At 38.9% G+C, this 24042-nt stretch overlaps 1 protein-coding gene across 4 annotated transcripts in view; it reads right to left on the reverse strand.

The window, feature by feature from the left end:
* Positions 1 to 1170: 1170 nt before the first annotated feature.
* Positions 1171 to 24042, reverse strand: part of dph7 (diphthamide biosynthesis 7) — a 29233-nt gene continuing 6361 nt past the window's right edge. For 3 of the 4 annotated variants that reach the window (XM_052037047.1, XM_052037049.1, XM_052037050.1), the window contains exons 2-10: positions 22716 to 22906; positions 22110 to 22249; positions 18952 to 19039; positions 13336 to 13427; positions 11492 to 11655; positions 9917 to 9989; positions 8788 to 8853; positions 8171 to 8343; positions 1188 to 2973 (exon numbers count right to left, since the gene is read on the reverse strand). In XM_052037047.1, coding sequence (XP_051893007.1) covers positions 2501 to 2973; positions 8171 to 8343; positions 8788 to 8853; positions 9917 to 9989; positions 11492 to 11655; positions 13336 to 13427; positions 18952 to 19039; positions 22110 to 22249; positions 22716 to 22856 — 1410 coding nt within the window. In that variant the 5' untranslated portion in view covers positions 22857 to 22906 and the 3' untranslated portion in view covers positions 1188 to 2500. Of the gene's footprint in view, positions 2974 to 8170; positions 8344 to 8787; positions 8854 to 9916; positions 9990 to 11491; positions 11656 to 13335; positions 13428 to 18951; positions 19040 to 22109; positions 22250 to 22715; positions 22907 to 24042 lie in introns of all 4 variants that reach the window. The other variant, XM_052037048.1, reaches the window with a different exon arrangement.

Genomic DNA, 24042 nt, shown 5'->3' on the forward strand with positions numbered 1-24042 from the left:
ATTCAGTAGTGCCATTATTAAGCAAGTTAGTAATGGACATAAGAGTCTTCCTTCTAAAATACCTGCTATGCTATTGTTTCCCTCAGTACACTTTCAAGCTGCCATAATAGAACTTCTGCATCTGAGTACAGGTTCCATTATCTTTCCCAACACCCTTGATAAGCAAACCTGTACATTGTTGTCTGGACATCCATTTTCTGCTCTTAACTAGTCTTGAACATTAGCACAGTTTTTTTTTTAAAAATCTTTACTTCTTGAACATAAAAATCAGTATTTAATGAGAAACCTAATTTAAGCACATTTAGAGTCAAATGTTTAATAAAATAATTAAATATCCAAAATAAATTTTAAAAATTACACAGCTAAATAACTCACCAGAATTTAAAAGGCAAAAACACTGTCAATACTGGAAATCTGAAATTAAAAATCAGAAAGTGCTGGATATGCTCAGTGGGTCAGGTAGCACTTGTGGAGAGACACAGCTGAGTTAACCAACAACCTTTAACTGTTTCTCTCTCCACTGCTGCTGCTACACCAAATATTTCATTCTTTTGTTACACATCAGCATTGTCCTTGCATTTTCTAATGCCTTCCTTGAAGTTACTGTACTACTTTAGTTCATCTCAAAATTCAGCCTTTTAATCTGATTTTTATCTCCAATTCCCAAGAATTTCTACCACATCTCCACACTCAGCTAAGATACATAAATATACAGCATGATGTAAAAAACAAAAAGGTCATTCCTTAACCCAGGATGAGTTGAGTTTATTTGCATTGTCCGTAATGCTTGGAAAACAGCTGGGTGGTTGAATTCTCAAAGCTGTGTCAGGAATATTTAGTATTAACTGTTTTATATAAACATGTCAGACTTGTCTTAAGCGAAAGGTTTCTTCATGAATGCTTAGATAAGTGCTCTGTTAGCCACTCAAGTTTTGATTATGAAATTGTAATGTATGGCCATGGATATGTCAAAAACAAGTCTGGATTTACCATTAGCAATGACAGTACTTCTTTTTTTGCCTAGTACAAAAGGAAGAATGATCGTCATCACCTTACGGGACTTTAAATAAACCAAGATATATAAAGCTTGGCCTAATGGTATTTGCTATTCTTCTGTTCAAATTCATCTAAAGATTCAAATCATGTCCAATAACTATAGGGTTTTTTTTAAAAAAGAAAGATGACACTTCAGAGCATTTATTTCAAGAAAATAGTTTAAACAGCCACAAAATTCTACTATCATTACATAAATGTAAATTATTTAATCAAAGTGATATCAAACTGTTTTCCTGCACTCCTCCCCCCACCAGTATAAAATTGTATAAACATTTTCAAGGCAGCTCCCTTTGAGAAGCTACTATAGTTATGCTTAATCCCATTATTCCCCATTAAATGTGACTGAAACGTCCTTCTCAGATGTCATCATAGCCCAGGATGCTATGGAGCAAGGTGAAGGAAGAGGAAGATAGACACAACAAACAATTGGAGAAGAGCATTATTGCATTCACCTTTTTGCTCCCCGTGAAATATTCCGTGTGGAATTCTTTCAAGAATATTCAAGAACAAACATCAAATACTCAACTGATCAAACAACAATGGCCATTTTAATTATGTTCTAGAGTGTCTTTAAGACATGTATATGAATTTAAAAACTGATTTACACATCAGCAGAGGCAGTTGCAAAAAGATTGACAAAAATAGTTCATACTTCAGTTAAAAATAATTTTAGCCTTGCCCAACTACTATGGACTTCCTAGAAATCCAAAGGTAGCTTTTAGCAAAATCTCCTGAGATCCACAACTTCAGTTAATGTAGAGGTCCACAGGACCAAAAAGGTTTGCTATGAGGTGCTTCAATTGTATAAGCTACTCACCTCACCACAAAAGTGAACTGAAATAATTTCAGTTACATGACATGGTTTGAGACAAGTTTATAAAGCACCAGCCTAAGCATCATTGCCTGAGGTTCTAAATTAACTCTTGACACTAGACTTCTGGAAGTTCTAACAAAAGGAATCTTAGGTGACATAAACTGATTTAAATGACTTCTACAAAGCCCTCAATTCTTTTGTCAACTCTTAATTCTAGTACTAGACATAAATGAATGAAGAAACATTTCAGGCTAAATTCTCTATGCATAATACTACATCTCTCAATATCTTTTTTGCCAACCCAATTAATTATCACACTTCTTGTTATTGAACAGTGTTCAATTAATGCTAAATACATTGCAAAGCTACTGACTTCTCTCCCTTTTCCCTTCACCTGAAGCATGTACACAGCTGAATAGATTAGGAAATCTCATTGAAATCCTGCCACTCTGATTTAAGAATATTGAACCATCTTCATTATAAAGTTATTGCCCAATCTTCTAAAATTTCTACAGGATACTGAATCAAAGAAAATGATCAGACTATGCTCCTCTCCCTCACACTACCAGGTATGCAATCTGGTTTTACTCTAGTACTTTATAAACAATATTATGTAATTTTTTTGTAAAATTAAGTGGAAGATACAATATTATTTCTTTCCCATCGCCAAACGTGCAAGATGTGGTCATAGAAGGAGCATGTTGCCAACAAATCACCTTTATTCTTAGTCCAATCAACACCAGCCTTGTGATTCTGTTGCTCTATCATGGCAAGGTCCATATTTGGACTCTGAGATGCACCACTGGCCTGCAAACTGCCAGAAAACTCATTGCCATAATCATCTGCCTCATCTTCCACCACCATATCAAATAAGCCGGTGGGAGATTCATACTGGATCTTCAGGTGCCGGAATTTGACTTCTGCTTCCTTTGCTCCTTGTTCACATTCCTTCTTCCTTTGAGTTTCAGTTAAAGATGAGGGTAAAGGCCAAGACTCTGTGGTGGGTTGAGCATCAATTGACAGTCTTGACCAGTCTGCCCCATATGCCAATGAATTGTGCAGTATGTAGGAGTAAAGAATGGGGCATCTTTCTTGGCCTGTAACTGAACAAAACAGCAACTGTTTTAATCAAAATGTGTGCACCACAAATTAATACATATATTTCACTGGAAAACACCAACTATGATATTAAGTACTGTTCAAAGGGCCTTCCAATACATCAAACAAACTTGCAAATTACTGAATCATCTGTAGTATTTTAGAGTTTAAACCAATCATTTCTGGGCTTTTTATTAGTACTAATTTTATACTTGACGTCACCCTTCATTCTGTTATTTTAGTTGAATTCAGTGGCAAAAGAAGCTATCATGTCACGCAAGCTCTGATTACCAGTTACTCTTAAAGATAAGATTTCTTTATTAGTCACATGTACATCGAAACACACAGTGAAATGCATCTTTTGCGCAGAGTGTTTTGGGGGCAGCCCGCAAGTGTAGCCATGCTTCTGGCGCCAACATAGCATGCCCACAACTTCCTAACCCGTACGTCTTTGTAATGTGGGAGGAAACTGGAGTGCCTGGAGGAAACCCACGTAGACATGGGGAGAACGTACAAACTTCTTACAGACAGCGGCCGGAATTGAACCCGGGTCGCTGGCACTGTAACAGCATTACGCTAACCACAACACAACAATATTCACCATCTACAATACCTTATCTATGGAAATCCTGTGACATCTCTTTGCTCAGAACCTTACAGCCCACTAACAACTTAGCCAGTCTATTCAATGAGTAACTGAGACATGCAGATTAAGAGGATTGCAGGCTAAGTATCCAGTCTGTGCCGACTTAGGTAATTTCAACAAGCAGAAGAGTATAATTTTACTTGTGTCTTTAAATTCTAAAACAGAAGATAATCCCAGGTTCTCATTGCTTATCTAGGGAGTCTCTACCAGATATGCCTTTGTGTGAATACTGGGCAAGGAAAGGGTACATACAACAATGAAGACTGCAGCAAATGTGAGTTTATTCAAGGCACAAAGAATAGGGGATGCAAAAGTCTTTTAGAATCAGAGCTTTATAGCACAGGAGATTTTCCCATCCATTGTGCTTCAGAAAGAGCTGTTCAACAAAGTGCCACCATGCAACTTTTACTGCATTGCCTTACAAATTCAAGCACATGTCCAACTGCTTCCAAGTTGCTACGAACTCTGATTTTACCTTTTCAGGTTTCAGATATTAACAGTCTTGTGTGAATTTCTCATTTCCCTTCGCATTATTTTAAATCTATAAGCAACATACACAAAATGCTGGTGAACTCAGCAGGTCAGGCAGCATATGGAGGGAAACAAACAGTCGATAATTCAGGTCGAGACCCTTCATCAGCACTGGAAAGCCAAAATAAGGTCAGGGGAGGGGGAGGAGCACATGCAGGCAGGTGACAGGCAAGTGCAGGTGAGAGGGGGAAGGTAGGTGGGTGGGGGAGGGGTAGATGTAAGAAGCTGAGAGTTGATAGGTAGAAGAGGCAAAGGGCTGAAGAAGGAATCCAGTAGGAGAGGACAGTGGACCATGGAATAAAGGGACGGAGGTGGGGAATAGATGGGCGTGTCATGAGGGCAGGGGAAGGGAAAGAGAAAGGGGGAGAAAAAGAAGAGGGGAGGGGTTACTGGAAGTTAGAGAAATCGAGTTGAGACCATCAGGTTGGAGACTGCCAAGGCGGAATATGAGATATTGTTCCTCCAACTTGTGTCTGGCCTTAATGTGGCAGTTGAGGAGGCCATGGATAGACACGTCTATGAGCTATGATTACCCATCTACTGAGGAAAGTTTCCTTGTCTTCCCCGTTTGTTCCATCAAAACTTCTCAATTTTTGGCATTCATTAGATTTCTTATCAACCACCCCTGTTCCTAGAAGAACAAACCCAACATCTCCAATCTCTCCACAGGTGGAGATTCTCATCTCTGTAACAATCCTGGTAAACCTCCCCTGATCCTTCTCCAAGGCCTTGATGACATTTAAGTTTGCTGTTTGGAATTGTACACTACATTCCAGCAGAAATTTTAGCACAATTTGTGAAAGCTTGGCACGACATTCCTGTTTTGTATCCAATACCCTTAGTTACAAAGCCAATTACCCCATGATAACATTTTTGTGAAAATGACTTCAATGATTTGCAAAATATGCAAACCTAGGTCTCTCTGCTGCAAAATAGTACAAGTTAGATTAGAAAGTAGAGAGCCTGATGTCCACATACCATGACAAGCAATAATATTTCAGGAGAGAAAACTGGAGGCATGTAAATAAAATAAAATGACCAGCCGGTCTGATCACACTCTTCAGGTATGATCAGAACTTGTTACATACACCGAAACCACCAGATTATGCATGTATAGTCAATGTTTAAGCTTTCATCCAAAGGACCATCCGCTGAGCCAGACCAGAGAACCAAGCAATTTCAGTTCTGATTAGTTATTTTCTTGGCTTTTCCCTTTTGGTCATTTAATAGCCTGCTGGGCAGTTTCTGTTTTATTTCAGAATTTGAACATGGTGTTTTTGTCTTCTTATCCTAATCGAAGCTGTGTTTCTCTACAGAGTTACTGAGCTGTCGCATGGCACTTCCCTAAAGAGAACAGGTGAATCAGAGGTCAAATCCAAAGCAGGCACTAGAGGATGGCTCATTACCTACCTAGGTAATTGGAGGCTGTAGAAAGATGGAAGCAAAATATTAAAAGGGGGCTAATTTTCTTGTGGTTGTGAAAGTCAATTCTAAAATGATTAAGAGCAGGAAGCTCACGTAATTATTCACAACTCCTAGCACACATTTGGACAGCAGCAGGGCACCATTGCAGAAAACAGTATTGTGGCATGTAAAACAAAACAGACTATTAAAAGAAAAATGGCAGAACAGGAAGATATGAATCTTCACAACCCAGAGAATAAGTTTAACTCTTGTTACTTCATGGAATGTAACCTGTAAATCATTGAATTGTTACAACCCAGGTGGAAACCATTGAGCCCATCAGACCAGCCAGTTCCATTATATTTTTGATTGATTCCATTTCCAGTGTTATTATTGACAGCAAATTCCAAATCCTAACTGCTCCCCATAATAAAAATAATTTTTCCTAAAATCTCTCGTTTATTTTGCTTAAAAATTTCAGTTTGTGTTTCTTGGTCCTTGAACCATCTGCTTCCCTGTTTACTCTTTCCATACAAGACACAATCCTGTACATTACTACATTTCCTTTCAACCTTCTTTGTTCCAAAGAGATCCACCTCAGTTTCTCTGGTCTAACCTTGTACTGCAAGCCCTCACCCTCAGAACCATTTAAAAAAAATCTTTTCTGTTCCCTCACTATGACCTTCACGTGCTTTCTAAACGTGCTTTCAAGTTGTGGCCTAACCATTGTTTCATACAGTTACACATTCTCCACTTCTGTATTCTAGTCTTGTAATTGTATCACATATTTTACTTACTATATTCTTAAAATGCCTTTGCACTTTCAGGGATTTAACACAGATTCCTGTGTTCCTGCACACACTTTATAACTGTGCTGGTCTAAACAGTCTCTCCTTATTCTTTCTGGGAAAATGTATAAATTCAGTTTTGTAATAAACTTCATCTGCCACTTGCCTGCAACCCTATGTCTTTGGAGACAGGAGAGACTACAGATGCTGGAATCTGGATTAGTCCAGTTGAAGGGTCTTGACCCAAACGTTGACTCTCCATAGGTGCTGCCTGACTGCCTGAGTTCCTCCAGCTTTTTGTGTGTTGACCCCATGTCTTTGTCATCTATTTCTAACCTTGTGTTTACTACGTTTCCAAGCTTTGTTTCATTCACAAATTTGGAAGGTTTGCCCCTGCACAACCATGCCTACATCATTAATATATAAAATGGTTCCAGAATTAACTTCTCAGTATCACATCTGATAACCATCCTCCAAATTGAAAAGCAACGACTGCTATCTGCTTCTTGCTTTTAAGATATTTTACTATTCATGCAGGATGTTGTTTAAATTCCACCAGCCTCAATTTTGGTAACTAGCCTTTGGTGTTTAATTTAATTATATGCTTCTGAAAATCCATGTAGATGACACTTACTGAGTTCCTTTCATTAACTCACTATTATCTCATCAAAAAAAGAATTCAACCAAATTAGTTGAAAATAATTTGCTTTCAATAAATCTGTGCTGGTTCTTCTTTATCAATTTAATTTTTTTTGTACATATTAATGTTTTCCCCAATTACAGTTTCCAAAAGCTCGTCATCAACCAAGCTTAAACTAACTGGCCTGCAGTTGTCTGGCACTTACTTGCATCCCTTTCTGAACAAGGGTGATACATTTGCTATTTCCAATCCTCTCGTACTTTTCTCATAACTAATGAGAATTGGAAGATTATAGCAAACTCTACCTTGACTTCCTTAAATGATCTCTGGTGCATCCTTTTGGATCTGGTGACTTGTTTATTTTAAGCATGGCCAATCCCTTAGGACCTCCTCAATTATTTCCTCTGCCTTCCTTTCTATTGAGATCTTGCCAGCATTCACTTTTTTTTTTAAATGCAGCATCTTAGGTGCCACAACATCTGCCCTTCTGTTATGGACTGCAGTAATCAGAAACTAGTCACAAGGCTTCAGAATGACAACATAGATAAGGCAGAAGACTGCTTTAACTATATACTAGCCTTTTCTCCCACATAGAAATTACAAAAACAAAGGGGTTAAAAAACCCTGAATAGCAAGGAAATGTATGCTAGCTCTTTGTTCCCTCATCTATTTCAGGAACTGCATTCTACCAGACAGCTGCTCTACTAACATTCGCAAAAAGAACTGGACTGAGAATCCTACATTTCATCTCTAAGCAAACCCAGGCTTTTGATCAATAAGAAATCCTGACCGACAAAATTAATAAATATATTTTTCTGTTACCTTAATAAAGCAACTGTTCCTTACAAGAGCCCAGAAAACCATAGTCAAAAACCACAGCTGAACCTGATCCTGCCCTCACCTGACATCAACAAGATACGAATTTTATAACAATATTACAACCAAACCCTGATTGATTGTTTTTCTAACTTGCCCAGAGACACTGAAGCTAAATTTATCAGAGTTTTCATCTCTGCCAAGAATCAAACCAAGGTTTTTTCTGATCCGTACACGAATTGTTACCACACCAAACAATTCATTTACCACAAGTAAGCTGTCTAAGCTCACTGATGAGCAACACTAATTCCATGTTAGCAAATGGATGTTAGTATTTATAATGCAACTTTTACAGTTGCCGTCAGGTAAAGACTCACCTAATGCACCCTCACAGTCCAGGATGTGGTATCCATTGTGCATACATGCTGCAAGCAGCAAGTTTTCCCGATGTGGATGCCACTTCACCCTCCAGACACCTCCCTGGACATGCGTATCTGCCAATGGCTGTTTCATCTGCCGGGAATCCCAGATGAGAACATGTTCATCGTAACTGGAAAGAAAAAAGAAAATTAAATTTGATAATTAGCAACAGAGGCAAGTCATTTCACTTCAACAGCTACCCAATCCAAATTTTGCAAAGATAATTAATGTACTTTAATAATACTGAATTAGTTACAAGTTTCTGAAGTATACAATGCTTTTAAGATTTTTGTTTTAAAATTTTAAATGCAATTTTTCTTCTCAATATCCTTTTTAGCCATTGCACCAGCTTTCACAATAATTCACCAGGAGACACAGCTTCAGCAAAGGTGGAGACACAGCTGAGATCCACAAAGCGACCAAAAAGATTTCTATGAATAAAATGTCTATCTTTTGGCATCCCAAAAATAGAATTGAGTAAAACGTTTTGAGTTTATTATCACATACAGCTCGACAAAAAGCCTCAAAGGACAGAAAGTAAAACTCCTCTGGTTTTAGTAAGTAGAAATTTTACCTTCCGGTGGCCAGTATGTATTGCTTATGTGGATTGCTTTGGATACTGCACACTCCCATTGAATGCCTGAAAAAAACAAAGCTTTTTGTCTGAAAATTAAATGAAGACCTGGGATTTTCCATTTTCCTTTAAAATGCCAGTACAGTCACCAAATCCCAAAAGTTGCCGGTTCAACAGCCAACCTATTACATATTAGGTATCTCAACTAGCACTGTAGTAGAAATGGTATTATTGAAGTGAAAAGGCATAGGACTAAAGAGACACAAAATATCACAGGTTTCCAATTGTTGATTGTAATCCATCAGCCTCTATTCAAAAGTATGTATTTGGATGTTGATTATAAATAGGATCAGGCCCCACGCTGTGATAGATAGCACATCAAGGTTCTGTATAATGCTCAATGAAATCAGAAGTCGTGTGACACAACTATTTTACCAACCAAAAGAAAATATATTAAGTTATTGCTCTTTTCCTCCTGACCCTATGCCCATTATTCTACAACAGGTTTCAACATGGATATTCATTCTTGCTCAGGAAAATGTAAAAGCAAAAATGAGAATTTACAAAACAAATATACAAAACCATCCCTTGCTCTTGTGTCTCCTTGCTAAAATTACTTTAGATTGATCAAGAGAAGCAAGAAAATTGGCAGCATATAAGCAATTCTTTGCTCCAACTTCAAATGTAGGACTAGATGACATAGTGCTTTTAGGCATTGTCTTTTCATATCTGGGGCCTATGGTGGGATCCTGCCCTGGTGACTGGGTAAATTTTTCCTTATGAAACAGTTGTGAAAACGAGTTTAAGATAGTCTTGGTTTCTTCCATGTTGGTGAAGGTTTTTAGTGCAGTATTGTCCACAGAGCTGAGGAAAGGGGCAGACTAATGAATGCCATAAAATAATCTTCCATACAAATCTAAACTTAAGCTGTACCCTAACACCAGAATTACTTAACGTCGATTAGATATATTCTATTCTCCAGGTGCAATACAACTCATCTGAAGGATTAAAGCTTCACCAGGATATACAAAGTTAAATAGAATAGCCCATTCCTTATAGCTATGCAATTTATTACAGAGTAGTTGCACTAAATATACTAGTAACACTTCCAAATAAATTGCACACATACCTGGTGCTAATAAAGACTGGCCTGTTAGTCTCCATCCGCATGTCCCAAACTTTTAACTTACTGTCGTCTCCTCCTGGAGGAGGAGAGAAAGAAAACAAAAACAATGAACCAGCCCATAATGTTCTAAGCAGCTCACAAACAAAATATATTCTCAAAAAAAAACTTGCTTCTCCCTTCTTGGGCACAGAAGCCAAGTATCAGCTAAAGATATGGCAAATTTTGATTGCCGTCCTGTTGTGGATGTGCAGGTACAGAGATGTCAGGCCAAGACGGGATCTGACTTTGCTATGAGGCTTTTCATAAATGCATAAACTGCCAATATTCCTGTCCTGGATTACACATGAAGCCTCGATTAGCCAGTTAGTTAGCATACGTCAGCAAGAATCAGTCCTTGTAGCAAAGAGATAAATTGGTGGGGAGAAGTGGTATAGGGGAAGGATGGTAGGGAAAGGGCATTTGAAAAAAATTAACTGCACTACATAGGGTCAATTCTACAAAGGGTGGAACTGCATAACATGTTTTGAGATTATACCTCCACATAGAAAAATCATTGAGGCAGAAAGGGTGCTACACTTGGTCCAGAAATTAAAGTTACAAATTACTGATCTCTGGATCTTATACAGGTTGCATTAAGTTCAAAGGACTATCAATTTTTAAGACGTCTTGTGAGCCAAATTCCAATTACATTTGTGCTTTTTTTAATATAAAGCACAATCCTATGTAAACAGCAAAGAACTGCAGAAAATAAAACTCAGACTTAAAATGTTAAGAATTTAAAGATTAATTAACATGCAAGACAAATGAGACATTTTAGATAGGACTTTTCATAGAAGCAATTCAGCCAGATGGTTCCCCCAAAATGTCAAAAATACACATAGCTGGACCACCAACAGCTTCTTTGGAGAGTTGTAGGATTTACCACAATCTAGATCATTCTGACAGAGCAAGAATGTGCATCAGACTAACTTACACCAATTATCTTGTAACATTAGAGTCATTGACAGAACTCCGAGGCAGATGACCTTTTAAGGTAAATTCTATCCCGAATTTTCATTTAGCAAATAATTATCTAATATTGAAAAGCTCACATTATGCTTTGCTTCTAGATTAAAATTTCCTTCTCATCAATTACATCAAAATACTGCTAGTTTTCCTCTGATGGTTTAGTGGATATATATAGGGTACAGGAAGGTGTTTAGTTCAGTACCAGGTCTGTGTCAAGTTATTGAACATTACTTGAAATAATGGCATCAGCTGGAAATGGAAGGTGGGGATGGTAACAGAAATTGAGGTTCTTATCCTTCATTTGGGAAATGGTCCTTAGATATCGGATGACATGAATTCTCTAGCTTAACACTTGAGGAATGAATGCTCTGAGAATGTGCTGAAGGAAGCAATGGATTTGTACACAGCACATCAATGTACTGTGTCTTCAGGAAGGGAGACAATGTATAGTGTCAGAATAATTTTGCTAGTGTTGTGAAAACAAAGCAACAGTTCATGCACAGATAAAAATGAGCAAGTTTGGAGCTGACTTCTTTCACGTAACTGCTCAGAACAGCATGACCAGGCTACCTGAATAAACAACATCTGTATTCCAGTAATTGAAAGCTGCAATCCAAGCCTCAAAATCATGTGCCTTCCACTGAGAGACCACATCCAGTGCTGGTCTACAGCCATCCACAGACACCAGACTCAAGCAGCCCTTTGAGTCACTGTTAATGATCTTGACAGGTTCACTGTGAGCACAAAAATTAAATCTTATGACTAGTACCACAACATTTCACATATCAGGAACAATTCAACATTAATGCAGATAAACTACAGCTTTAAAAGAGGACATTTGTAACCAAGTTACTCAGAGTTTACATATTTTAAAATGAAGGAAATGATTAATAAATTACTTTAAAAATTTTGATAGCTTGATGAAATTCACATGCTAAATAAATGTGAGGGATGTCAATTGTGAAAGTAGAACATCATTTTTTTTTTACCTAATATCAACAACAAAAGTAGTTAGATACATGAAAGGTCAACCTATCTGAATAATTTTCATACACCTCAGTACTGAATGGTTTATAATGTAGTTATACTTACTAAAAAAAGGTTGAGTCTATATCCTTTAGGGAAATGCATACGAGAGATTTAATCAAATACCATAAAATAATAAATGGAGCAGATTATGTCCATGCTGCCAAATTATTTCAGTGAGACCAAGAGAGAATCAAGGACGTGTTTATACAAGATTAAGTGCTGCTTCTTTTCCCAGAAAATAATGGAACTATTGAGTATTATTGGCTCATGCAGCTGGGTACATGCCATTCCTATGTGAGGCAAATATGAAAAGATAGAAACCAATCAGTATGATATAGTCATTGCAGTTTCCTGGATCAGTTTAATAGGTTTGTTGGGTTAGCTTAGGGAGTGGTGATGATGGTGGGGAATTTTTCATAGTGGGATGTCAAATACCAATGGGATATATACAGTGAATGGCAGGGACCTTAGGAGTGTTGATGTACGGAGAGACCCTAGGATGCAAGTTCATGGCTCCTTGAAAATGGCGACACAGGCAGATAGGGTGAAGGTATTCGCCATGCTTGCCTTCCTAGGCCGAGGCATTGCGTACGAGTTGGGATGTCACATTGCAGCTGTACAAAAAATTGGTTAGGCTGCACGGAGTATTGTGTACACTTCTGATCGCCACACTACAGGATGGATGTGGTAGCATAGAAAGAGTGCAGAAGAGATTCACCAAGGTGTTGCCTGGAATGGAGGGCTTTACTTATAACAAGATTATGGATAGGCCGGGTTTAGTCTCACTGTAATCTAAGAGGCTGAGAGATTATGAAGGGCATAGATCAGATAGAGAGTCAGAGTCCGAGTCCTTTTCCTCGACTAAAACTAGAGGAGGTAGGAAATTTAAAGGAGTGACGAGGGGCAAGTTTTCCACACGGAGGGTGGTGGTTGTATGGAAAGAACTGCCAGAGGAAATGGTACAGGCAGATACAATTACAATGTTTAAAAGGCATTTGGACAGGTAAATGGATAGGAAAGCAGATGGTTACAAGCCTAATGCAGGCAAATGGGACTAGTAGATAGGCATCACTGTTAGTATGGGCCAATTGAACCAAGGGGCTCTTTTCTGTGCTGTTCAACTCCATGACTCTATTTTATTTCCCCAATTTGATATGCTCCTTTGTTTTGAATTCTGCCCGAAGATTATTCCCTAACTTCCTGGGTCCATGACTTAATCATGAAGCAAAATATGTTACAATTGTACAGGCTTTTCATGTCCCCAACACACAAGTTTGACCACACAATATTAGTTCACATACCAGCTCCAGGAGATTCAAGAATGCATAGGTTGAAAATACTTCTGAAAAAAAACCCAACAAAAACAAGCAGAAATAAAAACTTACTGTTGTCTTCCTGTTGACCAATCCAGGGACAGAGCCAAGCATTCTGGCTCTAACTTAACACTACACATGGGCTCCAATAAGCAACTGTTTTTCTACTGAAAGAAAAGATTTCATTGAGCCACAAGCAGTTCTCCATCTTAATGTCTACATTTTCATGTGTTTTCATCACCAATCTTCTTTCCCTTTCCTTTTCACATTAATGCAAAGTTTCACAAGTATTAGTATCCAGAAAGAGGCTTGAAATTTTTGTCTATGTTTTTCCAACTACAAGGAGCTTTAGTAACAGGTCCATTCTTGTTCTCACTAGACATTTTTTTTATAAGCATTCCAGCAGGCGCATAGGATAAGGACTGAAAAGAAATCCAGGACCAATTAGTCCTCCCTAATCCATGGGAGTGAGGCCAAGTGACATCAGGGTGAACTATTTAAATACATATCTTTTGGAAGCACTGAGTGTAATGGGAGTAACTTGCAATGAAAGATGAAGAAACAGCCTCATGCAACACTTTTTTCCTGTAGCACACAAAAGACTGCATTTGACATTTTAGCCTTCATCATGTAATTTGATCATTTTACAAAATACAATTTGACTTTATCCTTAACGTAAACCACGCAATAAAATTATTAACTGTTCCTTTGAAAGACTAGCCATACAAAATAATAATTGATCCCTATGCAGTTTGTGGCGCAATATCTCTACCAGCCAAAAACTGTTTCAATTCGCCTACTGCCACAACAGGTCTACAGCAGACGCAATTTTACTGGCTTTCCACTTTGATTTGGGGCACCTAGGCAATTGCAAAACGTACACCAGGCTGCTGTTTATTTACAGCTCAGCATTTAACACCATCATCCCCTCAGTATTAATCAACAAGCTTCAAAATCTGAGCCTCTGTACCTCCTTCTGCAATTGGATCCTCGACTTCCTTAGCGGGAGACCACAGTCAATGCGGAACAGTAATAATATCTCCTCTTGACAATCAACACGGGCACACCTCAAGGATGCGTGCTTAGCCCATTGCTCTACTCTTTACACTCATGATTGTGTGGCTATGCACAGCTCAAGTGCCAGCCATAAATTTGCCGATGACACCACTGTCATTGTTAGAATCTCAGATGGCGACAAGGAGGTGTACAGGAAGGAGACAGATCAGCTGGTTGAGTGGTGTCACAACAACCTCACATTCAACTTCAGCAAGACCCAGGAATTGATTGTGGACTTCAGGAAGAGAAAGTCGGGAGCACACACACCAGCCCTCATTGAGGTTTCAGCGGTGGAAAGGGTGAGCAGCTTCAAGTTCCTGGCCAACGATGTCTCGGAGGATCTATCTTGGGCCCAACACATTTACGCAATCATGAGGAAGGCACGCCAGTGGCTCTACTTCTTTAGGATTTTGAAGAGATTCAGTAAGTCACCAAAGACTCTTACAAATTTCTCTCGATGTACGGTGGAGAGCATTCTGACTGGTTGCATCACAGCCTGGTATGAGGCTCCAATGCACAGGATCACAAGAGATTGCATAGGGTCATAGACTTAGCCAGCTCCATCACAGGCACAACCCTCCCTCCCACCAAGGACATCTTCAAGAGGCGGTGCCTCAAGAAAGCAGCAACCATCGCTAAGGAACCTCATCAACCAGGACATGCCTCTTCTCATTACTACCATTGGGGAGGTGGTACAGGAGCCTGAAATCTCATATTCAAGGATTCAGAAAAAAGCTTTTTCCTGTCTGCCATAAGATTTCTGAATGATTCATGAACCTATGAACACTACCTTGTTATTCCTTTTGTTTTGCACTATTTATTTATTTTTGTAATTTATAGCAATTTTGTCTTTGCACTGTAGTGCTGCTGTAAAACAATAAATTTCACGTCATAAAGCCAGTGATAATAAATTGATTCTGAAACTCACCCTCAAAACAAAGGAAAATTGTTTTTAAATCTCCACATGATTAATATCACTCAAAGACTAAAAAAATGTTTCTTCATGATGAACCAGAAACCAAAAACATAACTTCATACATAATAAATTTCAATTAGTGCAAACTTAACTGTCTGTGGTCGCAAAACACATGTGACCAGATGGAAACGTTTTGATACCCCATAAAGGAAAGGCTTAAAAGGCTCAGCAAGTACTGCAAAATGTGCACATGCTCACATCAAGCAAAGACAAAAGTTGAGCTCAGCTATAAATAATGGACATCCACTATCTAGCCTCAAATGAAGAATGACCACAGCAGTACAGAGAAGTACAGCATGGAATCAGGCCCTTCAGCCCATTGAGTCCATGCTGACCATCAACCACACATTTTACCACCCAAAATAATCCTTTTTTCTCATTTTCCTACTCACCTACACACTAAGGACAATTTACAGTAGCCAATTAACTTACCAACTCACGTATATTTAGGACATAGGAGGAAATCCAGGCATTCACAGGGAGAACATATAAACTCCACACAGACAACACCAGAGGTCAGGTTTGAACCCAGGCCTCTAGCACAGCTCTACTAGCTGCACCACTGGGCGACCCTGTACCACGTGAAAGCAGTCTTTGACTTCCAAACTATATTAATGTAAGGAAAGGGGAATCATGCACAAAGTAAGATATATACAAACATTCCGGAAAAGAAATGTCAGGGTTGTACAGTTGTACGGCATAGAAACAGGCCTTTTGGCCCAACACATCTATGCTGACCATCATGCTGATCTATACTGACCACATTTGCCTGCATTAATTCCATATCCCTCTCTGCTTTCTCATTCAAGTACCTGTACAGATGCCTCTTAAAATGTTGTTACTGTTTGCCTCTACCACCTCCTCCAGATACCAACTGCTCTGTGTGAAAAATTTACCTGTCAGATCCCCTTTAAACCTTCTCCCTCTCACCTTAAACCTATGCCCTCTAGCTTTGGACATCCCTACCAGAGGACTATGGCTATCTACCCTATCAATGCCTCTTATTTTTACATAGCTCGATCATGTCACCTCTCAACCTCCTTTACTCAAGGCGAAAACAGACCCAGTGTATCCAATCTCTCCTTATAACTTAAGTTCTCCAGTCCAGGCAACATTCTTGTGAATCTTTTCTGCACCCTCTCTAGCTTCATCACATCCTTCCTGTAGTGTGGCGACCACAGCTGCACATAATACTCCAAGTATGGCCTAATCGATGTTTTGTACAACTGTAACTTGATGTCCCATCTCTTGTACTCAATGCCTCAGCCAATGAAGAAAAGCAATATGCCTTCTTCACCAGCATCTACCTGTGTTACTACTTTCAGGGAACCATGTACCCCAAAATCTTGCTGTTCAACAACATTGCCAAGGGCCCTGCCATTCACTGTGTACGTCCTGCCCTGGTTTAACTGCCCAGAATGCATCTGAGTTAAATTCCAAGTGCCATTCCTTTGCCCATTTTCCCAGTTGATCTATATCCTATTGTCACCTTAGGCACCCTTCTTCACTGTCCACTATACCACCAATTTTGGTGTCATCTGCAAATTTACTAATCACGCCAGTGACATTCTTATCCAAATCACTAATATATATGACAAACAACAGAGGACCCAGCACCAATCCCTGCAGCACACCACTGGTCATAGGCCTCCAATCTGGAAAATCAACCCTGTACTACCAAACTCTGCCACCTACCACCAAGCCAATTTTGTACCCAATTGGCCAGCTCACCCTGAATCCCATGCATTCTAACCTTCCAGACCAGCCTACCATGCAGGGCCTAGTCAAAGGGCTTGCTAAAGTCAACGTAGACCACATCTACTGCCCTGCCCTCATCAATCCTCTTGATCACTTTTTCAAAAACAAACCTCAATCAAATTTGCCAGACATGAATTTCCATGCACAAAGTCATGCTGACTATCCCTAATCATTACTTGCCTTTCCAAATGCAAATAATTCCTGTCTCTCAGAATCCCTTTCAATAACTTTCCCACCACTAATGCAAGACTCATTAGCCTGTAGTTCCCTGGCTCATCCCTACTGCCCTTCTTAAATAAAGGCACAATATTAGCTATCCTCTTCAGATAATCCTCTGTTAATTAGGATTAAAAATAAATTAAAGAAAGAAAGGAGGTACACCTTGAAGGTAATGGTATGATACTATCAGGATCAATAGGTCATAGTCATAGAGCACAGAAACAATCCCTTCCGCCCACAGGGTCCATGCAGACCATCGACCATCCACTTACACCAATCTCATTTTATTCTCCCCACATCGGTCCAGGTTCTGTTACTTACCTACACACGATGGCAATTTAGTATGATCAATTAATCTACCAACTCTCACGTATTTCTAATCTGGGAGGAAATCAAGCACATGGTCACGAGAAGAACATGTAAACTGTACAGATGGCACCAGAGATCAGGATTGACCACAGGTCACCAGAACTGTGAAATAGTAATTCTACTCTGTGCCACTGTAGTGCTCTTTTTAGAATTTATAAAGCAAGATAATCCAGCAAATATGCCAAAATAAAGACCAGTCACCCAAAATTAAACTTCATTTGCCATTGGCCCTCCTATTTTAAGTTTCTCCCATGACTAATCAGAACATGGATGATATCTTCCAGGCCATCATCTACCCAGCTCTTCATGGAATCACAGAATTGTCAGAGCACGGAAGGACACCAGTCAGCCCACTGAGTGTATACCAGATCTTAACAATGCAATTCTGTCAGTCCCATTTCCCAAATTATTTTCTATCCAATTCCCTTTTGAAGGTACTTACTGATTCGATTTCAAAATACTCTTACAAGCTGTGAATTCCAGGTAACAATTCCCTGAATTTTCAAAAAGTTTTTCCCCTCATCCCCCTTGTATCATTTCACCAAAATTATAAATCTCAATCCCCTTTTCCACAAACCATCTGCAAATGGGAACAGCTTCCCTGTTTAACCATCACAACCAACCCCTAGTCTTGGCTGGCATCAAGGAACATGCAGAATCAAACTAGTCAAGGATTCTCCTCCTCTGTACTTCTACACGGAACTGTTCAACTCACAAAGTAACAGTGGTTGGACCAACAGTTCAGACGTGTGGAGAGTAAGTAGATATTTTAAAAAAACCTCAGCATAAGACTGAAGGTTTTTTTTAAACAAAGAGACATTTACTTTTTTGTAAAAACAAGTACTCAAGCCAAGCAGTTTTTTTTGAGACTGTGATCCACAGTTCTAGATGTTACCATCAAGGGAAACATCAACAAACCTACCCCTTAGGAATGTTGTATGGTTTCAATGAGATCACCTCTCATTCTTCTAACTCTACAGAGTATAGACACAACGTGCTTACTCTCTCCTCCTCCAACAAATCCATCACCTCAGGCACGCCAATCTCACTAGTAATTCACACCAGTATAGTAAACCCAATGCCAGGTATTCTAACTTTGCTTAATAACCTTGTGTGGCACCTTATCAGAGACGTTTTGAAAATCCCAATATATCACATCAACTAATTTATCCTCATCTATCAAAAAACATTGCAATATATTTGTCAAACATGACTTCGCTTTGATAATCCCTACTAATATTTTTCAAGTTCCCAGTTCCTTAATAAAAGATTCCAGCATTTTCTCTACGACTTAAAAAAAATACACATACCTCACATAGTGTCAGATTATACAGCTCGAGACTTCCTTCAGCGTTCACTACGCCAAGTACAGGATACCCAGCTATTGGCACATGACACCTGCAATCAAGATAGCTTTAGTTTATACCCCAACTTTCAGAAGAACACATCTCATTACATAGAAGAGTCATGCAAAATTTCAGTTAACCAACCAAAAAAAAAAGACATGAGAATCATGCTGTCTCAAAACATGCACGCTCCCCATGTCCAATATACAGGTTACAGTAATATCAGGTTAGGGGTCCAGTCTGCAGTAAATTAGCTCTCATTTAGGATGGTAGTAGAAATGCAACCATCGTTCCCATTATCAGGTTAGAAGTTCTTATTAGTTTGGCCAGGGCATCTGTTCTGACTGCTACAAAATGACTGTTACAAATTTCAGATCAACACAAGATAATCCTTCAAGTTCAATCTCATTAGTCTCTCCTGTAGGCAGATTGTTATTTGTAAGAGAATATCTATTTCTGAATATCTAGTCATTCACTAACGCAACTCATTTAATGAAGTGAATACTGATTTTTTTTCCTCCAGCTCATCACTCATGTCCCAAATACATTTTAATAACCTCCAAAATTTTTGTAAAAAGAGAACAATTACAAACAAGCTGATTCAATTTGCAATAATATGCAATCAAAAAGCAAGCAGCATCCAACAAAAGAGATAATCAGACCCACAATCAGCAGATCAGATCAATGCAATGTAGTCCTGTCACATTTAGTCATCAATGGTGGTGGACAACTAAACAGGGGGAGGTGGTTCCAAGAACATAGTTACCCTCAAAAATGAAGCTTGAAGGTGTACAAGTATAATGAATACTAGACTGGGAATCAACAAGCAGGGCCCAGAAAATGACTGTAAAGTTTGAGTCCTCACAAAATCTTCCATCATCACAGAAGCCAGTTTTCAGCCAGTATGGTTCTTGATACCACCCGGAGTGAAAAGGTTCAGCACACAGATGTGGCAAAGACTATGGGGCCAGACAATATCACCCCTATAGTACTGAAAACACATTCCAGAACTAAACATACTTCCAGAAAAGCTGCTTCAGAACAATTCTAACACTGGCATCTACCCAACAATCCAGAAAATTGCCCAGGTGTGTCGTGTTTACAAAAGCAGGGAAAATCCAATCTAATTAACACTCTGTTGACTATCAACCAGCACTTACTCACCAAAAATCTGTTCACTGATTACAAATCTGGGTTTCATCATAACCATATAGCCTTGGGTCCTAGCAAAGGCTTGGTGTGAAACATAGATTAAAAGAAATGAATTGCAAGGTGAGGCAAGAGTCACTGCCCATGAAATCAAGGTAGAATTTGACTGAGTCATAACTTGCACACAGGAAGATGGTTGTTGTAGTTACAGCCGCAAGATATCAATGTAGGAGTTCCTCAGGGGCAATTATCTTCAAATGCTCAATCAACAGGGACGATCACTGATTCTTGCACAATGTTCAATTCCATTAGTACCTCAAAACAAAATGAAGCAGTCTAAACCTGCAAACAAGAAGACCTAGTGAACTTTCAGAAATGAACTCATGAGTGGCAGGTAACAATACCACCACACAAGTACCAGGCAACAACCACTTCCAATAAAAGACAATCTAACCACCTATCCTTGACATTCAAGGCCACTGCCATAACTGAGTGTCTATTATTAACATTCAGGGCATTACCACTGACTAGAAATTAACAATTACTGTGACTACAATAGATCAAAGGCTGGGTATCCTGTAACAAGTGACTCACTTCCTAATATCCTGAAGCCTTTCCACCATCTGCAAGGCACGAGCCAGAAGCATGATGGAATACTCTCCACTTGTCAAGAAACGTGCAACCCCAACAGCACTGAGCAGCTCAACATCATCCACATCCAAGTAGCCCACTTGATTGGCATCTGCCCTAAACAGTCACTCCATTCACCACCGGGCACACTTTGGCTACAAAATGCACTGCATTTCCTCCTCAGCACCTCCGGAACTTCTGACCTTTACCACCTAAAAGAACAAAAGGTACCCATGTGGGAACACCACCACTGCAGATTCCCCTTCAAGCCACAAACTACTCTAATTTCGAAATATATTGCTATTACTTTGTACCAAATCACGTACCAAAAGTGAGTACCTTCACCAAAGGACTTCAAGAGTTGGCTCACAACCACCTTTTCAAGAGTAAACAGAGATGGGAAGACTAGGAATTGGACAAAATACAAATTAGTCACTAATATGTTAGAAAAATTGCACAGAAAATGTCATTGTTTCCCACAAATGGTTTGACAAATGAAGGGGAGATTTTCATGGCTTATCATGGAAGAGAGTTTGGTGTTCTTGTACATAAAACGCATAAAATTAGAATGCAATTAATTAGGAAGGCAAATGGATGGCCCTTATTAAAAGGACAATGAAATGTAACAATAATGAAGTCATGCTACAAGTGTACAGGGCACTGGCAAGATCACAGCTGGGGTACTGTGTACAAATTGGTCTCCGATCTAAGGGTTTAAATGCATGTTTGAAGGAGTTCAGAGAAGTTCCTCAAGTTGATTCCTGGAATAAAGTGGTTGGCTAAAGTGGAAAGGTTGAGCCTATGTTCATTGGAGTTAAAGTTTGGATTTCTTCTCCCAAAGAATCGAGAATCTCTACTGCGAGGGCTGAATCATTGAAATATATCCAAAGCTGAGACAAAAGGATTTTTGGACTATAGGGGAGACAAGGTTTATGGGCAATAGGTGGAAGAGAAGAGTAGAGGTCAATTAAATAATAATAATAATATTTACTAGTCACATGTACATCGAAACACACAGTGAAACACATCTTTTTGCGTTAACAACCAATACAGTCCGAGAATGTGCTGGGGGCAACCCGCAAGTGTCGCCACTCTTCCGTCACCAACATAGCATGCCCACAACTTCCTAACCCATACTTCTTTTTGGAATGTGGGAGGAGACCGGAGCCCCCAAAGAAATCTCACACAGTCACGGGAAGAACATACAGACTCCTTACATCAGATTAGCTATGATCTTATTCAATGGTGGAGTAGGCTCTAGGTATGATCTATCCCTGCTCCTAATTCTTATGTTCGTAAAAGCCCTATTTGATACTTTACACCCTTTCTTTTTAAACGCTTACCATTTGAGATCTAATATTGCAGGCATTTCAATCCTCTGCACTTCTGTTAATGGCGAATAAAGCTGTTTCTGTTGAAAGCAGTATAGGTAAAGGCGCCCTTGCCGGAGCTGGGGCTCATTAATTTCAGAATCTCCTGAACCCTGATAAGTCAAAGATACAAACAAAATCAGTTAAAGCTTTAATGTTAATATAAGACATCCACATTCAAGATATCTCTCTGTTGTAAGACTGTTTGTGAAGGAGTTCTTTGAACCATGAAATGAATCACAGTTAAATCTGTTCCTGCCCGCTATCTCTATAGATTCATTGTGAAGAAGATCAATGGGCTGTAATGAAACAATGCTATTTTATTATACTCCACAGGTCAGTTCTCAGGATAATTGTAATAACCCCACTGCAGCCTGCAAAAGATCAGCAGAGGCTCAGATTGAATCACTGACCTTCTAAACCTGCACTATTAAGTATTATCAGTATTACTCCTGTTTGATTCATTAGAAACCCGAATTGCATTACAACCTTCAAATTAGGGAAGGCCACAACATTTCTAATAATAACTAATGAGAGATTTGTTTGCAAAAGTTTCCCTTCCTGTAAACAACACTGTACCTTCTCCTCGGGACTCTTTAATTGATAAGTACCACAGGTCAGTACATTATGAAACTTGTCAATAGGGCACCACTCCACAGCATCTGCACTATACTCTGTATCCACCACCTGGAGGGTTCGAGCCGTACATCGAGTCTCCATGTCAATCACTCATTGCAGGGACTAGTTTAATTACTTAAAAAAATCTGCATCTGAAAAAGAGAAAACTGACAGTTAATTTTCTATCAAAACAACCCATGGCAAAACCAAAAGAAAATATTAGTACTCCCATCTGTGAATAACAAATGGTACAAAGAGAATGTACATCAAAGAACCGGGATAAAAATACACACTTTAGGTTTTAATATATTACATGATATTTATAGCACAAAACCAGGCTATTCAACTAAACTGATCCATGCTCCACATAAGCCTCCTCTTTTATCCAAAACCATCATACTGGCCCATTTCCTTCTCCTACGTGTTGTTGCAGCTTACATTCATACAAGGGTGAAACAACACAGTTCAATGACAGAGCAAAGTACTCTTCAAACTTTGCCACATAGACTAGATGCTGCCCCAACTGGAAATGGCTGTCCTATATACACTGGTATTATCGGTGAATAAATGTTAATCCCGGAAGGATGATAAAAGATTTATACAAACTGATGTAAACATGGATAAAAAGTTTTAATTTTCCAAATGTCCTCAGAATTCTACATTATGCACCTAAGCAGCTCACAAAGCAAGAAGCTTGTAAAGCCCTTGACAAGCACATATTATGCAAGCATTTTCTCTTTTTTTTAAAACAACCATGAAAACTAAATCTAAATTTATAAATATAAATTAGATAAATTTATCTTCAGGGACTTTTATCCTGGAAGTTAACAGAAACATTCATGTAGTCAGGATAATCACCATTAGATGAAAACATGAGCTCCCACTATTCCATTCCGACAATGTGCTTCTCCCCCTCTCCTCACACAACAAGTGATATTCCACCTAATACATTAATGTTGATATTTGATTTACAGAGCACGATTTTGCAATAGAAGTGTACAGTGAGTCATTGAATCCCTTAGGTGTGAAGTTCCCACTAGACCAAGTTGGTTTTCAGTTCAATTCTCCTAAGATTAGCCAAACCAGTACAAGGCGAAAAGGAACACATGAAGCACAAGTAGTTCCCCACCTTATACATACAAATTTAAATACAAATCACACTGGGAGCTCCAAAGCACATATCTTGGCACACACCCAGAACAAATCAATTACCATGGTGAGATTCACTAAATTCATCCATATCCACTCATTTCAACCTTCAAAAGTGACTCAAAATTAAACTTAAAAT

This window comes from Pristis pectinata, chromosome 23 (genome assembly GCF_009764475.1).
Source record: "Pristis pectinata isolate sPriPec2 chromosome 23, sPriPec2.1.pri, whole genome shotgun sequence".
In the NCBI taxonomy this organism is placed as follows: Eukaryota; Metazoa; Chordata; class Chondrichthyes; order Rhinopristiformes; family Pristidae; genus Pristis; species Pristis pectinata.